This window comes from Peromyscus californicus, unplaced genomic scaffold (genome assembly GCF_007827085.1).
Source record: "Peromyscus californicus insignis strain IS unplaced genomic scaffold, ASM782708v3 Scaffold_5__1_contigs__length_169319896, whole genome shotgun sequence".
NCBI lineage: Eukaryota > Metazoa > Chordata > Mammalia > Rodentia > Cricetidae > Peromyscus > Peromyscus californicus.
This window is the reverse complement of record NW_026294573.1, coordinates 15222704-15250158: the sequence shown is the minus strand read 5'-3', so window position 1 is coordinate 15250158 and position 27455 is coordinate 15222704. Positions and strand designations below refer to the sequence as shown.

Genomic DNA, 27455 nt, shown 5'->3' with positions numbered 1-27455 from the left:
TTAGCTGTAAACATCCCAAGGCTCATGAACTGCCACAGGTCCCAAGGGTTTGAGATAAGGGACCTGCAGTGAAAACATAGGGTGATGACGACCAAGTCACCTGGAGGAGGTGACGCTCTAAGCTCAGAGTCAAAGGGCAGGCTAGAAGGATGAAACTGTGACCTTTATCTTTTTGGGGCAGGCTCTCATTGAGCTCAGGCTGGCTTTGAACTCTCTGTATAGCCAAGGATCCTCCTGCCTCCACCTACCAACTGTTGGGATGCACAGACATGTACCACCAATTCTGGTTTTTGCAGTGTTAAGGGTCAAAAGCAGGATTTGTTCATGCTAGGCAAATACCCTGTCAAGTGAGCAGAGTGCTTTTCCAGGCCCCAGGGACCCAACTTAAATATTACAATTTAAAGAAAAATTATGTAAATAGATATATGTGTGCATGTATATAATACATACATACATTGGGGGACTTGAGGGGGTAGTGGCTGCAGGTTTGAGCAAAAGTGTGCGACCCACGCTGTAAAGCAATGCAGGGCTCAGAGGTCAGAACCAAAGGTTCTGGATGACAGATGAAGGCAGAGGGACAGACAGACAGCAGAGGTACAGATAGACAGCAGAGGGCCTATGATGGATGAGCCTGTAGGAAAAGAGCAAATGGTAGGATTCCATTTGAAGGGATTTGAAGGGATTCATCTCAGGAGGAAGGAGGAAGCACCGCTGTGGGTCAGAGCCCCTCAGAGCATCTAGTCAACCACTCTGGTGTCCACATGGCATCCCAGAATTTGGAGGCTGAGGCAGGAGGATTGTGAGGCCAACCCAGGCTACACAGTGTCCAGCTGTGCCCAGTTGGTCAGTCGCCCGGGGGTCAGAGGCCCAACCCACCCGGGCTCAGGCCAATGGCGCCTGTTTCTGCCTTCAGGGGAGACTGGTTGCTGAGCTTCGTGTACCGCACATCATCTGTGCAGCTCCGAGTCGCAGGCCTCCAGCCCGTGCTGCTGCAGGACCGGAGGATGGAGAATGTGGACCTGTCCTCAGTGGTGAGTCCTGGTCTGTCCCCCCAAGGGCTCCCCATTGGCCTGTGTATGAGGGACACCAGGTCATTGAAGCACTTGGAGATAGGACCTGCACGGACCTGCCTCCTGTGGGCTCCATGCCAGCCTTTCCGCCTTGGCTGTAATCCCCAAGCTACTGCCAGGTAGGAACAGTTGTGTCCCATTTACAGATGAGGAAATCAAAGCTTGGAAGAATTCCTGTCTCCCGACTAGCAATTCACAGGGCTGGATCCAAACCCCTAGAGTCTTCAAATTACCACCCCTACCCCCGACCCCCGAAGCAATAACCAGATCACCAGTCAGAGCTGCCCCCCTGCCACAGCAATAACCAAAGCAAGCAGAGGACTCAGGTGCAGGGCATTGTCTAGACTCAAAGCAGCAGACCCTGGTGTTGGCCAAGCAAGAACATAATCCAGCACTGAGTCCATCATATGGGGAGTTTACTTAAGATGCAGGGCCCAGAGTCTTGGGCTCATGAATGCTCCCTAATACTAGCCCCCTCCTCTTCAGCCACCCCACCACCCCTCACTTCTCCAATTTGGAGACCAGCTGCTCGCAGACCCCTCCCTCCTCAAACACCTTGGCTTTGGCTCCGCTCCTGCCTAATAATAGCTCTTTATCACATTAGGGGCCTCAGTAAAGCGGTGCTTTCCTCCTCTGAGTAATTAGAGGTAATTAGCATTGCCTTTGTGTCCCTGGCTTTCCTTGGCAGCTCGCTGCTGGAGGAGGAGCTGGCAGGGCTCCCTTGCTAGGACTTGCCAGGCAGCTCCCTGTGCACCAGGGGCTGCAGACCTGTCCCATCCCTCCTCCCTGTGGCAAGCAGGGGCCATCTCTGGGGGAGATAAAGGAACCCTGGCTAGGATGCCCCTCTGGGCGGCAGCAGGTGGAGGACTTACCACCCCAAGGCTCACTGTTTTGAAGCTGTCCAGGAAGACCTGGTCCAGGATAAACCTCCCTGTATCCCAGAGGATGTCCTGGGTCTCTAGAACTTAACAAAGGGCCAACCACAGAGCACAACAGTCAGTAACAGTACCAGCATCAGGTGACAACAGCCACCATGAATCAGGTGACCCTGCAAAAGGTCCCAGGAAAACATACTGATCCATCATTCAGATGTGGAAACTGAGGCTGCAGTGAGTGACAAACACGGGCATATTAGTGACTTTCTGAGTCACTTGTGACCTCGCCCCTTGGCATAAATAACTTAAGTGAGGATCTGTTTACACTCATGGTTTAGGCAGGCTTCAGTCTGCCCAGGCAGGGAAGGCCCAGCAGGAAGCTGTTGACAGAGGGGTGGATTGATAGCAAAGGGCGGGGGTGGGGGTGGGGGGCCTGGGTATCCATTCACAGCCCACTTCTAGTGACCTGCCTCCTAAAGGTTCCACATCCTCCCAACATCACCAGCTGGAGAATGAACCATCAAGAACGTGGGCCTGAGGGGGACGTTGTAGATTCAAGCCAGAAACCCAGGGACGCCACCTCAGAGCTTGGGCCCCTGGCCACACATTTGTGCCACCTGCGCTCCTAAACCGTGTCAACAATGTGCAGCCCTGCTCGCGCACGCCTGTATCCATGTGGTCTCCTGCTCATGCCAGCCCACATGGTACTGGGGTTATTGTCATTTCATCTTACAGAAGAAGCATGGGACACCAGGGAACCCCGGGCCTCAGGACAGACAGGTGGGGTGGTGGCAGCCAGGCCAGGTCTCTTGCAAGGCAAGAAAAGGGGAAATGCTACCCACATGGATCCGATGACTCCTCGAGTTCATGGTCTGTCAGCTCGTAGTCTAATGAGCCTTTGCTAATGGACAGTATGTGGTGGGAGCTGCCTGGTGTGTCCCGAGGCTGCACCCCCTACCCAGAATCATTCATGCAAGATAGCTGCTTTGCATTGGTGATGTCTGGCTGTACAGGGCAGTGGGCAGGGCTCAGTAGGACAGCTGGGGAGATGGTCACGGGCTGAAAACTTGAGTCAACATCAGCTGTGTCACGTCCACCTGTGGTCCACCTTGCTCTCGTGAGGCCTCCCTGCTGCTGACTGTAAACATGGAGTGTGACTCCATCTTGGGTCTCTAAAATAGGAGCTGGGGGACCGTGCATGGCCAAGACCTGGACCAGCCTATGGCAGAGGGGGCTAGAGCTGTGGGCTGGAGGGATGATGGTCACCTCAAGTCCGCTGCAGCCATGGCAATGACACTGTCCTTGCTGGCTGCCTGTTCCCACACAGCCCCGGCACCAGGCCTTCCCCGGGATTCAGAAGGCTCAGGGAAGCAGCCCTTATTTGTCCATAGGGAACTGGTTAGTGTTTGTCCCTGTGGGTCTGAAGTTTCTGTTGGCTGGAATTCAGAAGTGATAGCTAGAGCTTAAGCAGCCACCGTGGGCTCCCAAATGGATCGGCCCAGCTAACTCCCCACCTGTCTCCCCTGTGAGGCAAACTAAAATCAGAGAACACATATTTATGCAGCACCTACTAAGTGCCAGGCACAGCATTGTGATTTGCATGTACTTCTCACATTCTGTTGAAATGCATTAGCACTGACCGGGATTGGGAGACATCTCTATGAGATGCTTTGGGGACTAGGGATATGGCTCAGTCAGCAAAGTGCTTTCCACAAATGCATGAGGGTCTAAGTTCAGGTCCCCAGAACGTGCTGGGGTAGGATAGGGGGGAGCAGAGACAGGAGGATCCCTGGAGCTTGTTAGACAGCCCGTCTAGCCAAATAGATATGCCCCAGGGCCAGTGAGCGACCCTATCTCAAAAAATAAGGGAGATAGATTGAGGAAGACCCCTGACCTTTGACCTACACACACACACACACACACACACACACACACACACACGGCTGGGCTGCGGGGTAAGAAAAGACACCCATTCTCTCACAAAGAGCTCCAAGAAGCATCGAAAACAGCACTGCTTCCTCTCGTCTTGGCCCCTCTGGACTGCTGTAGGTAAATGCCTGGGACTAGATCATGTACCATGATGTACCATGAACAACAGAAGGTTATTTGACTTTTAACAGTGACAACTGGCACCTATGGCTGTGGCGCTGCCGTCTGGTGGCGGCTTCTGGCTGCATCATCTCATGGTGGAGTGGCAAGCTGGCCTTGTAACAAATCTGCCCTCAGGGTGACATCTCTGTCAGTCCAGAGACAGAGCCCAAAGCCCCTTCTCTCAACACTGTTGTTTTGGGAGATAAGTTTTCAGCACACATTGAGCAGGGCAAATGGGGAGTTCCTAGGAGGGGAACTGGGTGAAGCAGAGGAGTGATGGGGACCAGAGAGCTGTGAAGAAACTGAACCTATAGGCTGTGACAAAATTTTATTTCCAACTTGGGATTTTTCCTGGGGAAACCCTCCCAGCCACCCTCTGGGGAAGCTACTCCTAATGTTGGGGACAGAAAGACCACCCAAAGTTCCGTGGCTACTGAAGATCAAACACTGAACCCCTCCCCTGCCTGCTTGCCAAGTATGGGCCTTCCTGCCCCAGAGGACCCACACATTTGGAAAGCTTTCTTCAACTTTCCCTAGCTAAGATCCTATAGCCCCACCCCTACCCCCCACCAGTGCACTCTGGACTTGAGAACCATCAATAATTGGGACCCTGGGATACTGAGTGACTGGCTGAGGGTAGAGCTTAGCTTGGATCCCAGGGAAAGGGTGGGCCCTTCCCACCTACCCACCATGGTCCTCACTCATGGTCTCCTTGCAGGTCAATGGGCACTTGGACTATGCTAAGCAAATGGATGTCATCCTGAAGGCTGTTGGCATCCGCACCAAGCCAGGCTGGGGTGAGAAGGGATTCCCACTGGCCCCTGGCAGCCTGCCCCAAGAAGAGCCTCTCCAGACAGCCACAGTCCCCACAGATGAGGTGATCCACCAGGATGGGCAAACCCAGGGACCTGGCCCAGGAGACTGTCTCAAAACCGCCATATCTTCCAGTGCCAGGCTAGCCCAGATGCCAACAGAGCTGGACCAATCCACAGAGGCCTTGCTCCCCATTGCTGCCAATCCAGCAGAAGGACCCCTGATCTGCAGCCATGGTGTGGATCCTAACCCATTGGGCTGCCCTGACTGCACACAGGGGACCCAGGAGTCCTGTGCAGAACTGGACTGACCCCAGCAGGAGCCTGGACTCTCTCTCCAGACTTCTGTATGCAACTCTCTCTAATACCTCTGGGCTCCCCAGTGAGTTCTGGAAGTGCAGAATTCCCACAAGTGCCTTTCTTAAATAGAAAGAGCCTAGAATGGAGAACTAATGGAGAAAGCACCTGCTCCTGAGGAAACACTGACCATGTGACCTGCAACATCAACCCAGCCCCAGGCCAGTGTAGGCTCCTGCCCTGCAGGTCCCACCCAGAGGCCCAGGAGTCACTGTGGGGCTGGAGGTCCCCATGCTCCCTCTTCCTCCAACTTCAGTGGAACCAAGTGTCCTCTTGACCTTTTATCAGCTCTCCAGGGCTGCCCGCCAGGAAGGTGCCAATGAGGCAGCTTCCTCCCTCTGTCTTCTTGGGAGGTCCAGTCAGCTCGGTCCCGTAGAGATGTACAGCCAGTGTGAGCCGCACAAGTGCCGAAGGAACTGAGACATAGATGTGATGTGAGTGGCGCCCCACCCTGAGCTTGGGGAACATGGTGGCCCTGGGTAGAACAATTCACAGTCGGCATAGAGAGAACTGGGCCTGGTGATAAATGTGGATTACACACAGGGAGGGACCAATAAATACTAAAGGCTTTTCTCTTGACCTTCATGGCTACCTTTTATTTTGTGCTGGGGAAACTGAGCCTCTGTGTAATTATAAAGCCTGTTGAAGGCCACACAGCTGATCAGTGATGGAGTCACTATGAAGTCTAGCTGGTTGGGACTTCAGACCCGAGCTCTATGGCCCTGCATCTGCATCCATGAGAACCTCCTCTTTGTTTCTCCCACCTCCTCTGGGTGTCAGAGACAGAGGTGTCCCACCCACGTTGTGCACGTGGAGAAATAAGACCCATACAAGGCTGTGGGTGCCATAGTATGCAGAAACTGGATGCCTCTCCAGTGTGCGTCACTTATTCACTTTACAGACACCTACCCAACTCGGGCTGCCTTTAGGACAAGCCGCTGTGTCCATGTGGAAAAACGACAGTTGACAGTGATTTGTTATGGGGGGGGGGGGGGCGGGGAAGTCACAAAGCAAGCTAGTCATGGAGTCAGATCAGAGCCCAGGACGCTTGGGCGGAGACCTTTACATAGCTACTTTCCAACCACCTGGGGCTTCAAGAAGATCCAGTCCACACACAGCCGCTTTCTTCAGCTTTTGTTTATTGAGTCCCTCAGGCAGGCCTTGAGGCAGAGAAACCCTGGCAAGCACCAAAACCCTGCTGCCAGGGCCCAGTTGAATATGATCAGCACCAAGGAGAGCTCCTGGTCACTCTGGGCAAGCCTGGGAACCTGGTTGATGGAACGTAATAAGGGCTTGAAGAAAGACCCGGAGCAGAGCTGAAGAGGAACTCATTGCAGAGAAGCATGGAGCCAAGAGTCCCCTGCCCTTGCCCACAAAGCCAGGCCCACGCCGGAGCCCACCTGCCTGCCTGTGGCTTCACCCTAAAGTCCAAGACATTCCTCTTCAACTCTGCTCTGCCCACCCAAGCAGCTGTCCTTTCTTTCAGCGACCCTCGGGAGGACCAAAGCAGGCAGGGTGAGGAACTGGTCCGCCTCCATCAGCTGCTTCCTCTCCGGGAAGCCCAGGGTGGAGGAAACCCTCTCTTGAGGTTGCACAAGATCTGTCACCAGCCCCTGGGCCTCTAGAGGCAGAACAGCAGATGGGGCCGGAAGGGTCCCTGAGTGACGGGGTTCCCACCCACCAGAACAAGGATGGGAGCCTGAGTTAAGGTATGGGAATCTAGGCTGGAAAAGAGCAATGGGGCTAAGGTGGGGCTCCACAGAGAGCACTTGCCTAGTATGCGCAAGGCAGTCCTAACAGAAAAGTGGGGGTGGGGGTGCTGGGGACATAGCTCAGTTGATAGATTGCTTTCCTAGAATGCATGAAGCCCTGAGGTCCATCCCCAGCACCACATAAACCTGGTGTGTGCTACATGCCTGTGATCCCAGCACTTGGGAGGTAGAGGCAAGAGGATCGGAAGTTCAAGGTCATCCTTGGCCACACGGGGAACTTGAGGGCAGCCTGGGCTACATGAGACCCTAGAAAAAAAATAAAAGGGAGGTAAGAAAAGGGAAGAGAGGGAAGGAGGGGAGGGGAGGAGAGAGGTGCTTGCCAGCCTTCTACCAGAGCCAAGCCCTGGCTGACCAGGGGTTAAAGCCACAGAATTTACCACAGGTGCTGGGCACAGCCTTCACATTGTCTTAAGAGGTGGTAACACTACTCTCCCTGGAGACCTGTGCCAAGTCCCCAAACTGCCATATACAGTTGAGGAAAGGGTCATGTTTCTGCCTGCCCGGCTTCCAGTCTAAGGGGCTCTTTAACGTTGCAATCCTCATCCTAAGGGCTGGCAGGTCTGAAGTGTCCAGCGAATACATATGTGGGAAAGCTCATGAACACACAATTTGGATTGAGCACATCTTCAGTGGAGAGGGTGGGCACTTTGAATAAACTCCCCAGAGCCTGTGAGGGCCCCCAAGTAGCCCATTGATGGCACTTTGGATAGCAGGGGATTGGGCCAGACAAGAACCGGGGTGTCTAGGTGAATGTGTTCTTTCCACTCACCAAGAGAGAAAGGACTCCAGACAGATTGCTTTCCTGCTGGCCTGAACCAAATGGCCCATCTCCCTCAGCTCCCCCAGCCACACTACACAACCACAGTGACCTCCATACTGGAGCACCCTACCTACACCCTACAGAGGTGTTTCTGAACATCCCTCATGTCAAGGGGCCTGTAGCAGAAGATGGGGGCTAGCTGAGGATGTCTCATGGAGCTCAGCAGGCTCCCAGGAGGCCTACCACCTCCCAGTCTTAGGGAGAGTGGGCTGAGGTCTCTGGGATGTGGCTCTCCACTGGCCAGCTCTTGACCTGGTCAGTTCGTGGGAGAACTGAGTGGATGCTGCCGTATGTCGGGCTCCACAGAGTCCGCAACGAAGAAGTTGACCACAGCGGTGGCCCTGGTGGGTGGCGGGGGGTCCCGGGTTGCCTCTCCAGGCAGCAGAAGCTGAGCTGTGAGCTGAAGGCCCGAGGTGCCCCCCGAAGCTGAGTCTGAATCTGAGTTCGGCGGCAGGGGCAGAGGCAGCACCTGCTGCAGGCTGAGGCCTGGTCTCGCACCACTGTGAGAAGTCCACATGGAGGGGGAGGCAGGGCTGGCCCGGTGCTCCGGGGGACAGTGGATGCATGGCAGGAACCTACCCAGGGCTCTCTTGAAGTCCCGCATGAAGAGTGGGTAGATGATGGGGTTCATGGTGCTATTACAATACCCGAGCCACGTGAGGACATCAAAGAGGCCTGGGGAGATGCAGTCACACACAGCCTGTGGGGATAGGATTCATCACACCTGGTCCTGGGCAGGGACCCAGGCTACCTCACCCGGCAGGGATGGGCCAGACACACAGACCCAGGTGTCACAGATGAGCCATCCCCCTCCCTCCCGCCTTGGCACAGTGAGAGACATGTCATTTTTTTTACCTGCCCTCACAGTCATGTCTTTTTACCTGAGCTATGTTGGCCACAAAGAAGGGCAGCCAGGTGACAAAGAACATGCCCAGCAGGATGCCCAGGGTCAGGCTGGCCTTCAAGGCCTTCCTACTATGCTTGGTAGCCAACCGCCTACTGTCCGCCGACTCCATCCCTGGACGTGGGGTCCTGGGCACCTGTAGAAAGGAAGACCACATAAGTTGACTGATCTTAGTCACAGGCTGACCCTCAACCCTAATACTAGACCAAGGCCTAGTATGCCAGCAAATAACTGAGCCCTGATCCTTGACTGAAGCACCAGGCCTAACTCCAGTTCCATACTGAACTTGACGCTGGCTGCAGACCAAACCTGTCATCACTACTAAGCACAGCACAGTCTGCCCATAGGTCCTCATGTGCCCAAGGCCTCAAGCTGAGCCTCCGGCACTGAGCCCTGATCCAGGTCCCACACTACACCCTGTCCATGAAGCATCTCACAGGAGTTTGAGGCAGTTCAGATCCAGAGGTAGACAGCTCCGAACAACCCTCCTGCAAGGCCAATACTCAGCACATGGGGGCATCGGAATGTAGCTTGGTTGATAGAGTGCTTGCCTAGCATGCAGGAAGCCCTGGGTTCCATTTCTGCTACCTCACAAACTAAGTGTAGGGAGTGCCTGGAATCGAAGCAAGCACAGAAATTCAAGGCTGCCCTCAGCTACAAAATGACTTGAGACCAGCCTGGGCTACAGGAGACACAGTCTCAAAAATAAATAATATGGATGGATGGGTGGATGGATGGATGGATGGATGGATGGATGGATGGATGTGTGGGTGGATGGGTGGGTGGATGGGTTGATAGGTGGGTGGATGGGTGGATGGATAATGACATTCAACACAGTCAGGCACACAGCACAAGAAGCTCCATTACTTTCCAAGCTTTGGCACTTCAAGACTCAGTTACACTTGAGGAGAAACAGCCATGGCCGAAGAGCAGATTATTTGTACAGTGCATGGATTCCCTGCACATTTTGGACTTACGGTTTTTACCCTCATGGTCCACAAAACAGAAGTGTTCCTTTTTACTATGTGCATGAAGCAAATGGTTGTGATGAGATCCTGTGTAAATGCATAGGGATGCTGACTGGTGACTTCACATCTCCTTTCCAATCCAGACTGACATCAGACTCCATTCTCCTCATGAACGCTGGTGGGGACCAGGGAAGGAAAAAGGTGCCACTCCCCAGCACACCAAGAAGGGGACAAACACCTGGAGAGACCTGAGCTTGAGGCTGCCACCTGGCAACCAACTGTCCCAGATCATTATGAGGCGTGGAACGAGGCTGGACCACCTCTGAGATCCTTTTGAAAATATGAGAACCCTCTCCCCAGAAAAGGATGCCCATAAAAGTTAATTTTCACACATTCAAAAGAAAAAGCATGCAGCTTTCAAATAAAAGTGACTGCCACTGAGCCTAATGACCTGTGTTTGAGCCCTGGGGATGACCTCGAACTCCTAATTTTCCAAGATTTACCTCCTGAACATTGGGATTACAAGCATGTGCCACCATACCTGGTTTATGCAGAGCTGGGGATTGAACCCAGGGCTTCACACATGCTAGGCAAGCACTCTACCAACTGAGCCACATTCCCAGCCATGTTCTTGCCTTCTTCTCGTACTTAGGTTTTAAATACAGGGATTTGCCCAGCTTCGTTCTTTTTCTTTTAACTTATTTAGAGACATGTAGTCCAGGGTTCGTAGTCCAGGCTAGCCTCAAACTGGAAATATTCCTGCCTCCATCTTACTAGAATCCAGGATGACAGGTAGGTTCCAACATGCCTGGCTGGGTTCTGGAGGCAGCCAGAAGTGGGAAGGGTGTGGAGAGACGCAAAGATCAGGCGGAGGCGGGAAGGGAACCAGATTCCCAGGCAACCCTCTACAGATGGAGAGGGGGTGGAGCAGGCAAAATCAAGGTCTGTCGGAGCCGGGGAGCTTCAAAGCTAGCCAAATGCACTCTCACACAGGAACAGTCCTCTGCCTAGCTCCCTGCCAACTAGGCTTGCAGAACAGAGGCCTGTCTACAATGCTGGAACCCCAGCTTTGAGCTGCCCTTCTGCAGGACTCAGGGTCTTTTGTTTGTTTGTTTGTTTGTTTTGTTTTTGTTTTGAGACAGGGTTTTTCTGTGTAGTTTTGGTGCCTGTCCTGAATCTTGCTCTGCAGACCAGGCTGGCCTCGAACTAGCAGAGATCTGCCTGGCTCTGCCTCCCGGGTGCTGGAATTAAAGGCGAGCGCCACCACCGCCCAGCCAGGACTCAGGGTCTTGCTCTGAAATGTAAGTTGAGGGCAAAGCACATTGTAACGGATTTTCCAGGTGAAATCTGGTGATATGACCATCGGGGCAAATCCACAAAAGAGCAGCCTGCAAGAGGCCCTGGTCTCTTCCCCTTGGCCTTGAAAGACTGGCAGAGGTAAAAGCTGGACCTTTATGATGGGTGGTCTGCAGCAAATCACAGCCCCACCCCCACACTATCTCTACGAACTTGAGAAAGAGTCCCTTGTCTACAATGGTAAAGAGAGAGAGAGACAATGGGGGCCGTAGAGATAGCTCAATGGTTACAAGATGTCCTCAGCTCCCAGAGCCACTGAGAGAGTGTGGACTATACATGCACACACAGGGTGATGCCAGTGTCTTACTTCTCTCTTCCCAGGAGCCACGCCACCCCCGCTAGGCCTCCTTCTGTTGTCTGTATGTCCCTTTATATGTCTGTGGAATATGCCAATAACAGAGCGTGTCTTGTCATTCAGGGCAATCCGGCAGTGCCCTTCTAGACAGCAACTCCACGTGGACACTCCTGTTCAGCTAACAACTCAACTATATGCGTGGCATAGACAAGTATGAGTGCCATGACCACCGGCTGTCCACCCAAGGACGAGCAGACAAATAAGCCATGCGTGTTCCTGCTGCAGGATGCAGCACTGTTTTGTTTGTTTGTTTGTTTGTTTGTTTCCTGCACTGGGAGCAGAGAGATGGCCCCTCAGGTAAAAGTACCTACTACCAAGTCCCACAACATGAGTTTGGTTTCTGGAGGAAAAGACAGAACTGAGCTGGGCGTAGTGGTACACACCTTTAATCCCAGCACTGGGGAAGCAGAGGCAGGAGGATCTCTGTGTGTTTGAGGCCAGCCTGGTCTACAGAGTGGGTTCCAGGACAGCCAGAGCTATATAGTCAGACCATGTCTTGGGAAAGAAAAAAAAAAGAACTGATTTCCACAAGTTGTCCGCTGACTTCCACAGGCATGCCGTGGCACAATGCCCCACCCAACACACACACACACACACACACACACACACACACACACACACACACGCACACGCACACGCGCACGCGCACACGCACACGCACACGCACACACAAAATAAATATACACACAATGAACAATTAAGTATAACAAAAATGTTAATGTCGTTGGCTAGGGGCTGGGGATGTACTTTAATTGGCACAGTGCTTGCCCTGAGTTCCATGCTCAGCACTGTATAAAGCAGGTATAGTGGTATATGCTTGCAACCTAGCACTCAGAAGGTAGAGGCAGGAGGATTAGGAGTTCAAGATCATCCTCTGCTACATAGTAAATTCAAGGCCAGCCTGGGCTACATGAGACCCTGTCTCAAAAATAAATAGGGGGCTGGAGAGATGGCTCAGAGGTTAAGAGCACTGACTGCTCTTCCAGATGTCCTGAGTTCAATTCCCAGCAACCAATGGTGGCTCACAACCAACCATCTGTAATGAGGTCTGGTGCCCTCTTCTGGCTTGCAGGCATACATTCAGGCAGAACACTGTGTACATAATAAATAAATCTTTTAAAAAAAAAGTGTTAAAAAATAAAAATAAATAAAATAAATAGGCAAGCACTCCCTCAACAGAGCCATATCCTCAGCCCTAGCATTCAGTCACTCATTCTTCAAACAGGGACTCAGTGGTTAAGTAAGAGCACTTGCTGCTCCTCCAGAGGACCTGAGTTCAGTTCCCAGCACCCACGTAATGGCTCACATCCATCCATAACTCACGTTCCAGAGGACCCAACACCCTCTTCAGCCTCTTCAGGCAACAGACATGTGCATGGTGCATATACAGACATCCAAGCAAAATACAAAAATGCATAAAATGAATGCATCTTTTTAAAGAAATTAAAGTAAATAAATACATATAAATAAAGAGCATGGTGGCCAGAGGGGGTGTATTATAAAGTGAGATTGGTGGACAGACAACATGCCTCCATCATGTAAGCACTAACATAAAACATAAACTGGTTCTTGAGGACCTGACACAAATTCAGAAGCACATGGAATAACAGCAAGAATGAGCCATAGGTGGGCAGGAGTGTCACCAGCAGTGCCGAGACCAGGTTCAAGGACCTTTTTTTCTTGTTTGTACTTCTTGGGCTGGGTAGAGCACTTTCCCATCAAGCACAAGGTCCTGGGCTCCACCACCTAACATCACGAAAAACTAAAAGGAAGTGCGTGTATATATTCCCTTATTATTTAAATTGCTAAGGATCAGGGGCTAGAGGGATGGCTCAGCAGCTAAGAGCACTGGCTGCTCTTGCAGAGGACCTGAGTTCTGTTCTCAGCACCCACAATGGGCATCTCACAGCCATCTGTAACTCCAGCTCCAGGGCATCTGATGCCCTTTTCTGGCCACCACGGGCATTGCACACATGTGGTGCAAATACAGACAAGCAGGCACACATAGGTATACATAAAACTAAAATATGGGCCTAGAGAGATGGGTCGGTGCATAAAAGCACTTTCTTGCTCTTTCAGAAGACCTGGGTTCAATTCCCAGCACCCACATAGCAGCTTACAGCCATGAATAATTCCAGTACCAGGAAATCATATGTCCTCTTCTGACCTCTGTGGGTGTTACAATATACTCACTGCACATGCATTCAGGTGGGCAAAACACTCATGCACATAAAATACTTAAATATATAAAATAAGTAAATAAATCTGAAATTTAATTAAAATAAATAAATGTTAAAAACAACTCAATAATCATCTAGCCATGTGTGAGGCTGACAATATGGACTTGAGTCAGACAGACCACAGGATTTCCCACCCCAACTTTCTTTTAGCAGCTGAATGATGTTTGGCAAGCTATGGTGCCTCTCCCAACTCTTCTGTAAAAAGACACTACTAATACTATCCACCTCACAGACATGTGGTAAGGGTTAAATAAGGTAATATAAACCTGTTGGAACAGCTCCTCAAACCCTGTAAGTGCTGGGTAGGTTAGCTGTTATCATTTACGTTGTAAGCATCCCACGAGTCTCACCTACTTAATGGTGATGTTGTTGATGGCCACCATGGCAATCTTTTCCTTGGAAAGGCTGGAGAGAAGACAGAAGTCCTCAGAGCTATCTATCTATTCTACCACCAACAGGCGAGGAGGGGAACCTGTTGAGAACCTGCTATGTGCCAGAGCCACCATGCATTACCTCCCTGCCTTATGGATAGTCATCTCCAGCCCTGAAATACAGAGAGGCCAATGACTTCTCCGAGGTCATTCAGCTGTGACAGGAGCAGGCAGGACCTGAAGGAGGGAACACTGAGTTTCTGCTCCAAGCCCCCAGCTCAGCACAGCAGCCACCTGCACTCTGCAGAGCCACCTCCTCCAACGTGAATGTCACCTCCTCCTCCTCAGAGGACGGGGGTGGAGGGAAAACTTGTCACTGAGACAGAGGGATGTGCAGTTGGGAGGGAAGGGCCGAGCTGGGAGGAAGAGAGGGGTAGGTAGAGGAGGGGGAAATCAGGGGAGGCATGGGGGAAGACCATGGGGAGCGGGGAGGATATGAGCGGGTTAGGAACTGGGGGGTGAAAAAGCTAGGTGAGGCAGGGGAGGGACTCCTGACTCACCCTTCTCACCTCTCTCTGTCAGGCTGTGCACTCACACTGAAGCTTGGTACTGCCTAACAATGATCTTGACTCTCTGGGGTCAGCTAAGGATGAGTACCCCTCCATCCAGCCCTCTCTCTCTGCTCCCTCCATCCTTCCCTCCTTCCCTCAGTTCTGGAGGGGTTTGTGTGTGTGTGTGTGTGTGTGTGTGTGTGTGTGTGTGTGTGTGTGTATTTTGAGACAGGATCTCACTCTGTAGCCCACGCTGTCCTGGAACACACTAGGTCAATCAGGCTGGCCTCAAGCTCACAGCAATCCTCCTGCCTCAGCCTTTCTCCCAGGCCAAAGTAACAAGTGTGCACTACCACATCTCTATTTTTTTTCTCTTCCCTCTCCATAACTCACTGCCTTGGTATCATGTCACTGAAACAGCTTTATCCCCCACAAATCTCCTTGATACCCCAGTTCTAAGAATAACTCCCCTCTCCCCCAGCCTCTGGGAATCCTGGGGAAACCTAGTGGGAACCACTGGCCAAGAGTGTCTCTTTAAAGGCCCTTTTCACACAGAGGCATATGTGGGTCAGCGGAGAGAAATGCTGGCTAGCTCCTACGTCGCCCATGCCAGGGACTGGGAGCCTGTTCCCGCCTCCTTTCCGAGGGAACTAGAGGCCACACTGGTGAAGAGAAGAGCTAAGAGAGGCTGGTCCTAGAAGGGAAGGGGCTCATGCTGCCTTCTCTGTATCCATCCGCACCGGGGCTCATGCCGCCTTCTCTGTATCCATCCGCACCGGGGCTCATGCCGCCTTCTCTGTATCCATCCGCACCCTTCCTGTGGACCTGAGTGCTAAGACCATCTCCACCTCCAGGCTGCAAATTCCCACTCTGTCTGTTTTGGTTTTTTATTTTTCCTTCTGGTTGTTGTTGTTGTTTTGAGACGGGATCTAACTATGTAGCTCTGACTGGCCTGGAACTCACCACATAAATCAGGCTGACCTTAAACTCGAGATCCACCTGCCTCTGCCTCCTGAGTTTAAGTGCCAGGATTAAAGGTGTGCACCACCATGCCTGGCGAGCTGCCTTTCGGGATAAGCCAGCTCAGAAGGAGGAACAGACAAAGAAGGAGGAACAGATTCAAACCCCAAGTGGATGGAGCAAGAGTGCCACACCACACACAATCCCCCAAAGGCAGGCAGCTTCCAGGCACTGGGAAACAGGCACACAGAAGGCTCGCTCTCAGCTGAGTGGCTTTGAAAGCAGCGTAGTGGAGGGTCTGATGCTTCGCCAGCCAACAGGCTTGGAACTGGAAATACGGTTCAGCAGTTAAGGGCATGCCTTGCTCTTGCAGAGGACCCCAGTTCCATTCCCAGCATCCATGTCTGGTGACTCACAACTGCTTGTAGCTCCAGATCCAAGGGATTGAACATCTCTGGCCTCCAAAGACACCTGCAGTCATATACGTGCACACACACACACACACACACACACACACACACGCATACACACACACACACACACACGCATACACACACACTCACACAGACAGATACACACACACACACACATAGTTAAAAATAAATAATGTTTTTAAAAGAGAATGAGGCTGGGCATGGTGGCACATGCTTATCCCAGCACTTGGGAGGCAGAGGCAGGCAGATCTCTATAAGTTCCAGGCCAGCCTGGGCTACATGGAGAGGTTCTGTCTCAACTTCTCCCCTCCCTTACAAAAAAAGGAGGGGGGAGAGAATGAACAGGCTTTCCAGCAGGTGTTTTGTGGGAGGAGAGAGATAGGATAGACATGCCTCTCACTTGAAAACCTGGTGGCTCATCCTATCTCTGGGTAGGATGGTGGCCTTGGGGACAGAAGGGATATCCTCCAGCCTTTGGCTTTAGGGTTCACTGTGACTGACTAGGCCTTCAGTTACACACAGAACATGGTTTTTGGAGGTCTCTTCTCCTCTAAGATCCACCCTCCTCCCTTCCTGCTAGTGCTTAAGGTCAAAGGCCAACCAGCATACATTTAAGCAGGGCAGGACCTCTCTACAGCACACACACACACACACACACACACACACACACACACACACACACCAAAAAAACAAAAAAAAAAAATAGCTCCTGCACACAGTAGGTGTCTAACACATGCCACTGATTGGGCTAATGAATTCATGTTATGAAAAACTTAAGGACTCATTCCATATACTGAGTCTGCAGGAGGTGAGAACAAGCAGCCGTGTGAGCCAGGGTGGAGCCCCGGGGCCCTCTGCAGCTCTGTGTCCATTTCCTTGCCACCATTAGCACAGGCTGAGTGGCTGGGATGGGCTTGGCACGGTTCTGGGTGCTAAAAATACAGCAGCGGACACGACAAGCTCCCGTACTCTTACAGCTCGCTTCCTACTCAGGAGAAGCCGTCAATCAATCATCCGTCAACTGGCAAGATGTTTACAGAGGCTGCTGGGACAGCGGCAGCCTGGAGAGGACCTAGGAAGGGTAGCAGTCCCTACTCAGAAGCATGAGAACAGAAGAAACCAGAAGATGTGGCAGAAGTTGAAGAAGGACCATATGGAAATGAAAGGGAACAGCGTGTGCAAAGGTCCTGGGACAGGAATGCGCTTGATACTCAAGGAATGGCAAGGAGGCCGATGTGGCCGAAAGATGAAGAGCGATCAAGGGGAGACAGGAGAGAATGTAGACAAGGGTCAGGGAGTCTTGGGACAAAAGCTGTCCCAAGCATAGAGCATCATCGCACAGGACAGGACCTGTCAGGTAGAAGATTACTATTGTGACCCAGGCACTGATAAAGGGACGCAGTCCCACGGTGGCAGTGGAGAGATGCAAGGTGCCCAGAGCCTGGACATATGCCACAGGGGGAGGGGAGAGGACTGGGCACATGGTGTGAGAAGCAGAGAGGCATCCAGGCTGTTTCCAGAGCTCCTGGCCTGGAAAAAGGAGGTCACCATCCACTGACACGGAGAAGACTCTGGGGGCCAAGTCTGGAGCCTAGAAAGTGCACAGTTCTGTCAGTACTTCAGCAGGGCTTGGCCTGGCAACTCATAGGTGGTATTTCCAGGCCTGAGACAAAATAAAACCACAACAGAGAGAACATGGGGAAAAGAACAATAGGGACCTGGGTCAGAGCCACATGGTACAGACTGCGCTGGCAGATCAAGGCTCAGGGAAGACCTAGAAAACAGTCAGCAGGGGGACATGGCATGATGTCACTGATCACGGTGTTGATCAACTGTTACTTAGTCACATCTGCTCTCTCTGGGCCTTAGTTTCCCTACTGTGAAGCAGGGCTGAGGGAGAGATGCTTAGCAGGTGTTTTGGACACCAAGCCTGGCTTGGTGCCTGACAGATTACTCAAGACAACAGTGTGTGACCGTGGGAGGCTCCTGCGCAGGTCACCATGTGCCCTCCTGATACCAGCTGGCTCACTTCACCCGCAGAACATCTGTGTGTGGGCCCTGCTGGGACCGGGGAGCCCAACAGGCCAACTTCTAACATCCTTGATCTCTGGTACAGAGCTTCCTTAAGAACGGGCATTCAGGACTTTTCAGCTACAAGTGAAAAATTTAAAAACTCACAGAGCCAGTGAGAGGGCTCAGCAGGTCAAGGCACCTACCTGCCCAGAGCTTGATTAGACCCCGGGCTCCCATGTGGTGGGGAAGAGAACCAACTCCTGAAAACTGCCGTCTGTCTTCCACACACCTATCCTGGCACACATGTGCGTGCTCACACACAAACACATAATAATAAACTAAAACTTAAAAATACAAACACAGGGTGTGAGCTGTGAGCTGTCTTCCCAGAAAGAGAGGGCGTGTTCTTTGTTCCTAATACCCCTCCCCGAACTTATAACGAGACAGCCAGCCTCGGGTTCAGGCACAGCAGACGGACCAAAAACACTTCACTAATGCTGCCGGGGCCCCTCCGACATTCTTGCACTTATGTTTCCTGTGATGGCCCATGGTAAGGGATACTGGTTTTCCATTCCTGGAAGAGATAGGAAGTTTTCTTTCTGAACACACTCATGGAAGTGAAAAGATAAATGAGGGGGTACAAAGAAAATATCAGGTAGAGACCAGTTGACAGACTTGAGATGGGGCTTGGGAGTGGGAGAGACAGGAAGGCAGAGAAGCCCCACCCCAGATGATTCTCTTTCCTTTACAAAATCTCAGAGAGTAAGGGAGGGGGGACTCAGGGGTAGACCCTGTGCAGTCAGTCAGTCAATGTGTTCAAGAACCCGGGAGCTTCCATTTGTATTTCACAGTTTTCATTTACGTGTGTGTGTGTGTGTGTGTGTGTGTGTGTGTGTGTGTGTGTGTGTGTGTGCATGTGTGTGTGTGTGCTGGCATGCTCACTCTCACATGCACCAAATCCAAGAGACAGCACTGATGATGCTTGGAGTTATTAGTGTTTGTGGAATGCCAGCTTGTTATGTGGGTGCTGGGATCCACTCTCCCATCTTCATGATTTTGCAGCAAGCTCTCTTAACCACTGAACCATCTGACTTCTTTGCTGGGAAGGAAACAAGCCGCTACTGTATAGAGACATCATATATTATCCGTTAGCATCACCAACACTGACTGTAGCTCATTCACTCTCAGGACGCCTCGGGAGAAGCCACCTGCCTCTGAGGCCAGGAAATTTACACACGTGAGAAGCAGGTGAAGCAGGTGCTGTCACCTCTCAGTCTCAAGACAAATGGGAGAGTCAATGAAGTCATGACAAGGTAGGAATGGCTCACCGAGCAAGAGTGAAGTCAATCTTTACAAACAAAAAAGGAAACCTCCCAAGCGCTCAGGAAAGAGTGGAAGGCCCAGGTCATCCATCCTGCCTCTGTGCCAGGACCACAGACAGCTGCTGGAACTCCAGAATGTTCTCAGAATGCAGAGGGAGACAGAGAGCTGCAGCCAGGATTCCTGCCCACCCAGACACCACTGTCCTAGGGGACCGGACCTTGGAAGATCGGGCCTCTCTTCAGGGCACTACAGCCCAGCTACCCCAGGGGCTGCCCAGAGCCTGGTACCTTTCCCATCTCAGCCTAGTCCTTTGCGACCCCAAGGCTACCAGCCTCAAAGAACCTCCTTCACCTGAAGCTTCACCAAGATGTCTTTGCAGAGTCTAACTGGGACCTTTGCCAGTGGCTTAGATTTAGACCTAAGTCTCAGAAGCTCAAGCCTGGTCAGTCTACATCTCACCCCTCAGGGTGGACCTCAGCCTGGAGTCCAGTATGACCTGGATGGCAAGAGCCGCCATCCTTGCCTAAGCTAAGAGCCCTGCCCTATTCACGGGTTATTACTAAGCTGTGTACTGGGGGTCAAAACTGACCTGGCCTCACACAGCTCCCAAGTCAGCAAGCCAGAGGGGCCAAATAAACAAAAAGTTTGGGGGTTGTGATGGCAATGGGCCTGTGGAGCGGGAAGTCAGGGTCAGCTTGGAAGAGTGGGTTGAAAGGGAGGCAAGAGCAGCTCCGGGGAGAAGCAGTCAAGCAGAGGGCACAGCAAATGCAAAGACTTTAAGCCAGGCATGGTGGCTCACACCTATGGTCCCAGCACTTGGGAGGCAGAGGCAGCAAAATCACAAGTTCAAGATCACCCTCAGCTACGTAGCGAGTTTGAAGCTAGCCGAAGCTACATAAGACTCTATCTCAAAGTAAAAGCCAAAATCTTGGCACAGAATTAAGTCTGGTAACTTTGAGGACTGCCATGGGGTCCTGAGGCTGATGCAGACCAAGCGGAAGAGAGGGGGAGAGGAGAAAGGAAGGGTGGAGTTTTGCGTGGAAGGATCCTCAGGCCACATTCTGAGATGGGTTTTCTCCTTATGGTAAGCTAGGTGGGGTTTGGAGAAGGAAAACAACATGACCACTTTCTTTTCAGTCACTCTGGCTCCAGCTGGGGAAGCGGACCTCAGTGGGGGCCAGCTGGAGTCCATCAAGGCTCACTGGTGAGAAGTGACAGTGGCTTTAGCAGAGGGAAACAGGATCGGAGGTATGCTTAGACCTGTAGGCAGGACCAACAGGCCCTGAGAAAGAAGTGTGAATATGAGGGAGAGAGAACGCTCTCTAAGTTTCCCACATGTGATACACGATGGGGCCTGTCATGGAGAAGCATGCCAGCTTCCTCCTCCGTATCCGTATATAGCAGCTAACCCACCACAGTCAGAGTTTGAAATTCATTAGAAAGGCAGAGCCATGAGGCCTTATAGGATCAGCAGCAAGCGCTTACTCTGAGACAGCCACTGAGTGGATTCCCAATGGCTGTTTATTCCTTCCCAGCCCAAGAGCCCAAGTCCCCCCAAACGCACGGTGAGTACCTGCAAGGTCTCCAAGGCCTGACCAGCCATGCCCGTGGTGAGCGAGGCCACTTGCACTGCCTGCTTGCGGGCAGCCAGCAGAATCCTGCAGTAGGTGAAGCATATGGCACCTGAAGGCAGGAAAAAGGTGACTCCGGACGCCACGAGGACATAAGGCAGGCTGGCCAATAGGCGGCACTGGTCGGGGGCAGGTGTCCGAGCGTTGCCCAGTTTGTGCCAGCCCAGCAACAGGGGCAGGAAGGAGGCAAGCGCCGCGAGACTCCAGGCACCCAGGATGAGCGCCAAGGCCCGCGGGGCTGTCATGCGCAGCTTGTAGCGCAGCGGCGAGAGGATGAGCAGGTAGCGGTCCAGGCTGATGAGGCAGAGGTTGAGGATGGAGGCGCTGCAGCACATCACGTCGAAGGCGGTCCAAAGCAGGCAGAGGCCGCCCGCTAGCACCCAGCGCCCATACAGCGCGTTCAGCATGGCCGGGGGCATCACCACCAACCCCACCATCAGGTCCGACGTGAAGAGCGACACCAGGAAGAAGTTAGACGTGTTGCGCAGCGCGGGCTGCGTGCAGATGAGCAAGATCAGCAGCGAATTGGCCGCCGCTGTCAGTAAGATGACCACGCACAGAGCGGCGGCCACCCAGCCGCTTCCCCCTGGGGCAGGCGGTGGCCCGGGGCCCCAGGCTGGGCTGCTATTGTTGACAGGGCCCGGCTCTGGGACCATGGGGACTAGGGTTGAGGACCAGGACGAGATATGGTGGACGCGGGGACAGGATAAAACCAAAGGAAGAGGAAGGAAGCTGGGTTAAAAAACTGCGCCCCGGAGGAGTATGTAACAAAAACGGGGTCCTTAGGTCACCAAGCAGCGATTAGAAGAGATCGGGGAGGGACTGTAGGGGTGTCTCCAATGGTGGGGCCACCTGGAGAACTCCGGTAAGAAGTTTGGGGAGGGGTACCTGATGCGCCGAGTCAATTAAAGTTAGGTTGGCGTTAGATGAGAGAGCCCTGGGGTGAACAGGGCCACCTGGGATGGCACAAGATGGGGGTGGGGCTCCTGGCCAGAGGCACAGCTGGGAAGATGGGAGAAAGAGGCGAACTCGCACCCTCGGGCCAGGGCAGGCTGTCTGGCGAGGGTGGGCGTGTGCGTACGCTAGATCACAAGCTGTCGCGCGTGGGGGTCTCAAAGGGGTGGCCCGGGAGCGGGAGCGCAACCCAGGCGCGGAAGGCAGGTCTCCTTTCGCCCAGAGGCACCGCGGGATTCGGGGTACCGGAGGCCGCGGGCTGGGCCGGGCCAGACTGGGCCGGGGTGAGCGGCTTGGCAGAGGAGCGCAGTGCCGCGCTCCGCCTTCCCGGCCGCGCTCCCTACCTGGGCGCTCGCGGGTGATCTGCTGCCGGCGACTGCGGCAAGCGCCGCGGGGCTGGACACTAGAGGCGGCGGCTGGCGGCGCGGCGGGCAAGGGGCTCCCGAGCCGGGGAGACGCGCGCAGGAGCCCGCGACGCTTCAGCCACGCGCGGTCCCCGAGCCTCCGAGCGTGCGCCCCGCCCCGCGGTGGGCGGGCAGAGCCGAGCCCCTCTGGCAGGCGAGCCAGGTCGCCCTACCTTAGGCCTGGAGAAGATGCTCAGAGCGAGCGCTCCTGGGCGCCTGCATCCCCCACGCCTCCGCCTGCGGCTCCCCTGCCCACACGTGGTGATGGCGCAGGCAGAACTCAAGGAAGGGGGATGTGACCTTTCTGTACCCGGAGACTGCTCCCCAGTGGGGTCTGGTCCCTCACTGTGAGAGTCAACACGCTTTCAAGGGGAGTCAGCTGGGAAATACCGACCGAGCCAGTCGTTTGACACCCCTCTGGGTCTCAGTTGCTGGATCTATACAATGGGTAAATAATTTCTGCCATTCTTCACCTTTGAGTCGCCCCATCCAGTTCTCCAACAGCACTGAGTGCTATTCATGAAGGTCCCTCCTGGCCTGTTGGAGCGCCAAGTCTCAGTGGAGGGATTTGGGAATCTCCACGCCGTTGGAAGGGTAGTGTCACTGCAAGCAACGGGGCCGGGCCTAGCGCCTCCTAGTGATGACAAAATTTTCTTCACACCTAGTAGGTACCAGGTACCGTTCTGGCCAATCTGGACTCTGCATCGTATGATGCCTCCCATCTGTGAACTTCCGTTCTTGCAGAAGAAAACAGGCAAGAAACGGGCAAAGAAAACAAAGTGGCCATTTCTATAGGGAAAAAAAAGAAAAAGAAAGAAAGAAAATACACAGCAATATGAAGAGAACCTGGTGGATGTCTTTTCCAAAATAGAAATGCCTAGCTGGGCGGTGATGGCACATGTCTTTAATCCCAGCACTCGGGAGGCAGAGGCAGGAGGATCTCTGTGAGTTCGAGGCCAGCCTGGACTACCAAGTGAGTTCCAGGAAAGGCGCCAAAGCTACACAGAGAAACCCTGTCTCGAAAAACCATTTAAAAAAAAAAAAAGTTCTACAGAGGTCACCGGCACCGAGCAATCGAGTGGGAAATGGCTCAGATCTGCCAGGTGCCCAGCGCAGAAGGAGACCAGCGCAGGTGGTCAAGACGCCTCCTGCCTGAATCCTCAGAGCGGCAGTACCCACTCACCCTTTGAGTGGTATGGAGCTATGGAGCTCAGAGCTCACACCTGGGTGGAGCCAGCAGCAGCAGGCAAAGGCCTGCCCTCCCTCCCCCACTCCACACTACTTGGCCTGAAGCAGAGAATGTCACTGCTGCATGGAGAGTCAGAGACCACCTGGAGATCCCAGCATCACTGCTCAGTAGTTTTGCACGTTTGGGGCCGGTGACACCTGATCCTTCAGCCCCCCCTGCCCTCCCCCAACTCTTCAGCCACAGAGAATTTGGTGTCTGACTCACAGGGTGCCGAGGGAGATTAAGTGACACTGTGCCACCGACAGCTTGACTGTGCTGTGTCAATGCTGTTGGCTTCTGTGTCCCCCATTGGGTGCCTCCAATAGCCCAGGGAGTCATAACATGAGCAGCAGTAGATACATTTGGGGCCCAGTAACCTGGGCTCATAATCATGATCTGTTACTTGATCTGGAAGTCTGGCAAAGGTTATTTGCTTGTTTTCCTGCCTATGATTGCCTGCGTGCATGTTTGGTGCCTGTGGAAGCCAGAAGAGGGCATCAGGTCCCCTGGAACTGGAGTTACAAATGGTTGCGAGCTGCTGTGTGGGTGCTGGGAACCAAACACAGGTTCTCTGGAAGAGCAGTCAGTGAGTGCTCTTATCCACTGAGCCATCTCCCCAGGCCCCTAGCAAAGAATTTGTTCTTTTTTAAAAAATTATGTTTATTATATGTATATGCGTGTGTGTGTGTGTGTTGTGGTTTATTTGTACACTATGTGAAGATGTATTGCTGTTATTGGTGTAATGAAAGGCTGAATGGCCAATAGCTAGGCAGGAGGTATAGGCGGAACTTCTGGGAGAGAAAAGAAGAGAAGGAGCATTGAGGTGCACAGGAGATGCCAGAAGACATGGAGAGGAAAGAGGAGGTGCTAGATGGAAGAGAGGTAATGCCATGTGATGGATTAATAGAAATGGGTTAAAGTTATAAGAGCTAGTTAGGAACAAGACTAAGCTAAGGCTAAGCTTTCATAATTAATAAGAAGTCTCCATGATATTATCTGGAAGCTGGCTAGCAGAACAGAAAAAGACTTGGTGTGTGTGTGTGTGTGTGTGTGTGTGTGTGTGTGTGTGTGTGTGTGTGTAAGAGGACAGAGGACAACTTCCAGGAGTTTTCTTTTACCATATGGGACCCAGGGATGGAGCACAAACACGTCATCAGGCTTAACAGCAGCTGCCTTCTCCCTCAGCTATCTCCTCTTCATGGGTCTTGTTTGTATGCATGTGGTTTTGCTTGTTTGTTTGTTTGTTTGCTTGTTTGTTTGTTTGAGACAGGGCCTGTCTTAGTTAGGGCTTCTATTGCTGTGAAGAGACATCATGACCATGGCAACTCCTATAAAAGAAAACATGAAGTTGAGCCTGGCTTACAGTTTCAGAGGTTTAGGCCAATATTGTCACAGCAGGAAGCAAGGTGGCGTGCAGGCAGACATGGTGCTGGAGAGGTAGCAGAGAGTTTTACACCAGATCCACAGGCAGCAGGAACAGACAGTGACAGACTGGCCTGGCTTAAGCATCTGAGACCTCAAAGCCTGCCCCTCAGTGATACACTTCCTCCAACAAAGCCACATCCACTCCAGCAAGGCCACACCTCCTAATAGTGTCACTCCCTCTGGGTCTATTGAGGTCATTTTTATTCAAACCACCAGTCTTATCATATAGCCCAGGCTAGCCTCGAATTTTCTATCTTCCTGCTTAGTTTTCTGAGTACTGAGTTACACATATCACCACCATGCCTGGCTGCAGGATACTCTTCAGTTATTCATGCTTTAATATCAAGTAGTGGAGATACAAATGGGATGCATGTTTGAGCCTCTTGGCACAGATAGAATATAACCCCTTGCTTTAGTTTTTTTTCTCTATAATAAGTAATGTCCTTCACATTTTATAAAGAAAACATGATCATTTAGTTATTTAGTTATTTACTTTTATTTTATTTGTATGGGTATTTTTGCCTGCAGGAATATATGCATACCATATAATGCAGTGCCCAGGAAAGCCAGAAGCAGGCATTGGATCTCCTGGAACTAGAGTTACAGACCATTGTGAGGCACCATGAGGGTGCTGGGAACTGAACCTGTGTCCTCTAAAAGAGCAGCCGGCGTTCTTAACTACTGAGCCATCTCTCCAGCCCCGAAAACATGACCATTTTAACACGTTCTCATTCTAAGTGACATGCAATTCTTCATGCATGTTTGTGATGGTATGATCTGCACTATGCTATAATTAAAAAGTTTATTTTTAGTTGGGCAGTGGTGGTGCATGCCTTTAATCCCAGCACTCAGGAGGCAGAGGCAGGAGGATCTCTGAGTTCGAGGCCAGCCTTGTCTACAGAGCGAGTTCCAGGACAGCCAGGGCTACAGAGAGAAACCCTGTCTTGGGGGAAAACAAAACAACAACAATAAAAAAAATACTGTTTATATTTATGACTGGGCCTGGAAGTGGTGCCACCTTGTGGTCACACTGTTAATACCTCCAACTTAAGTTCTCCATTTGTCCTTGTGACCTGGAGTGACTGGGAGAGTCGAAGCCTTCCTCGCCATCACGGGTGCACAGGGGCTTGTGAGAATTTCCAACCCTTTCCTGGTTGCTCCTGGCCATGGTGAGCTTCCTCTATGAAGGAGGCAGGTATTGCCACAGTGGGATAATGGGACAATGATCTCAGGAAGTCATACCCCTCCTCCAACCTCCATGTCTGGAGACACAGGGGACAAAGACGGCTCCCCACTACACAGGGAGAAGCCAAGATCTGGGGAGGTTGAGTCCCACCAGAAGCCGCTCTTTGCAGAAGGTGCCGTGAGGGACATCTCCACAAAGGCAGGCTCTGTGCTTCGTGCACTGCTAACCATGAGCGCCGTCTAGGTTCTTCATAAATACCTGTCCAATAAGCGAATGAAAACATGGACAAACTATCCGTCCTGCTACCTGCAATGTGGGCAGTCATTTGTTCTCCATGATCACAGCAGCTGACACTTCCTGAGGTACTGCCTAATGCCAGGCACTGTTGCCAGCTCACCATATGCACTGACTTATGGCACACTCACCCTCACCCTGAGAGTAGGCTTGACTTATATTGGTTACAAACTGTATGGCCGTGGCAGGCTTCTTGCCAACTGTTCTTACAGCTTAAATTAATCCATTTCCACAAATCTATACCCTGCCACCTGGCTCATGGCTTACCGGAGTCTTCACATGCTGTTTGTCCTGGCGGTGGCTGGCAGTGACTCCTTCTGCCTTCCTGTTCTTTCTTTTCTCTTGTCTGTTAGTCCCGCCTATACTTCTTGCCTAGCCACTGGCCAATCAGTGTTTTATATATTGACCAATCAGAGCAACACATTTGCCATACAGAACATCCCATAGCAGGTGTATGCTTTTGTTCCCACAGAAAGCCAGAGGCTATGGATTTGTTCCAGATTAAGATACATCAGGTTTGACCAGCCAAGACTCCCTGAAAGGTCTCCGATGAGACCATGGCCCAGATGATTCAACATCCAGAATGGTTTGAAGGCAACTGGCTCAGACAATACAGCCTCATGGACTATTCCATAATCCTAAAATTTTCTTTGTGTCCCCATAAGATACAGCACCCCTCTCCATCAGGAAGTAGTAAGAGAAGCTACGCCCAAATTCCCAAATTATATGTAATTTTACTTTGTTAAGGTTAAAACCTTCCTTTTGGGGGAAAAAAAGGGGGGAAGTGCTGTGGGATGTTCTGTATGGCAAATGTGTTGCTCTGATTGGTCAATAAATAAAACACTGATTGGCCAGTGGCTAGGCAAGAAGTATAGGCGGGACTAACAGACAAGAGAAAATAAAGAACAGGAAGGCAGAAGGAGTTACTGCCAGCCACCGCCAGGACAAGCATGTGAAGACTCCGGTAAGACATGAGCCACGTGGCAGGGTATAGATTTGTGGAAATGGATTAATTTAAGCTGTAAGAACAGTTGGCAAGAAGCCTGCCACGGCCATACAGT

General features: G+C 52.2%; 2 protein-coding genes and 1 long non-coding RNA gene across 7 annotated transcripts in view; 2 read left to right on the top strand and 1 right to left on the bottom strand.

The window, feature by feature from the left end:
• The window catches only part of Tmco4 (transmembrane and coiled-coil domains 4), an 82714-nt gene extending 76930 nt beyond the window's left edge, over positions 1-5784 (top strand). For 4 of the 5 annotated variants that reach the window (XM_052715241.1, XM_052715239.1, XM_052715240.1 and 1 more), the window contains 2 exons: positions 914-1031; positions 4755-5784. In XM_052715241.1, the coding sequence (XP_052571201.1) occupies positions 914-1031; positions 4755-5159 (523 nt within the window). In that variant the 3' untranslated portion in view covers positions 5160-5784. The remainder of the gene's footprint in view (positions 1-913; positions 1032-4754) is intronic. The other variant, XM_052715244.1, reaches the window with a different exon arrangement.
• Positions 5785-6324: 540 nt separating this feature from the next.
• Positions 6325-21559, bottom strand: Htr6 (5-hydroxytryptamine receptor 6). The gene is made up of 3 exons (XM_052715247.1): positions 20846-21559; positions 8679-8837; positions 6325-8497 (listed from the first exon to the last, which is right to left on the bottom strand). Exons 1-3 carry the CDS (start codon positions 21557-21559, stop codon positions 8054-8056), a joined length of 1317 nt encoding a protein of 438 aa, XP_052571207.1. The 3' UTR covers positions 6325-8053.
• LOC128096088 (uncharacterized) lies at positions 20743-24171 on the top strand. Its single transcript, XR_008213531.1, has 2 exons — positions 20743-20837; positions 22930-24171. It is a non-coding gene; the product is annotated as an uncharacterized LOC128096088 (long non-coding RNA).
• Positions 24172-27455: the final 3284 nt, after the last annotated feature.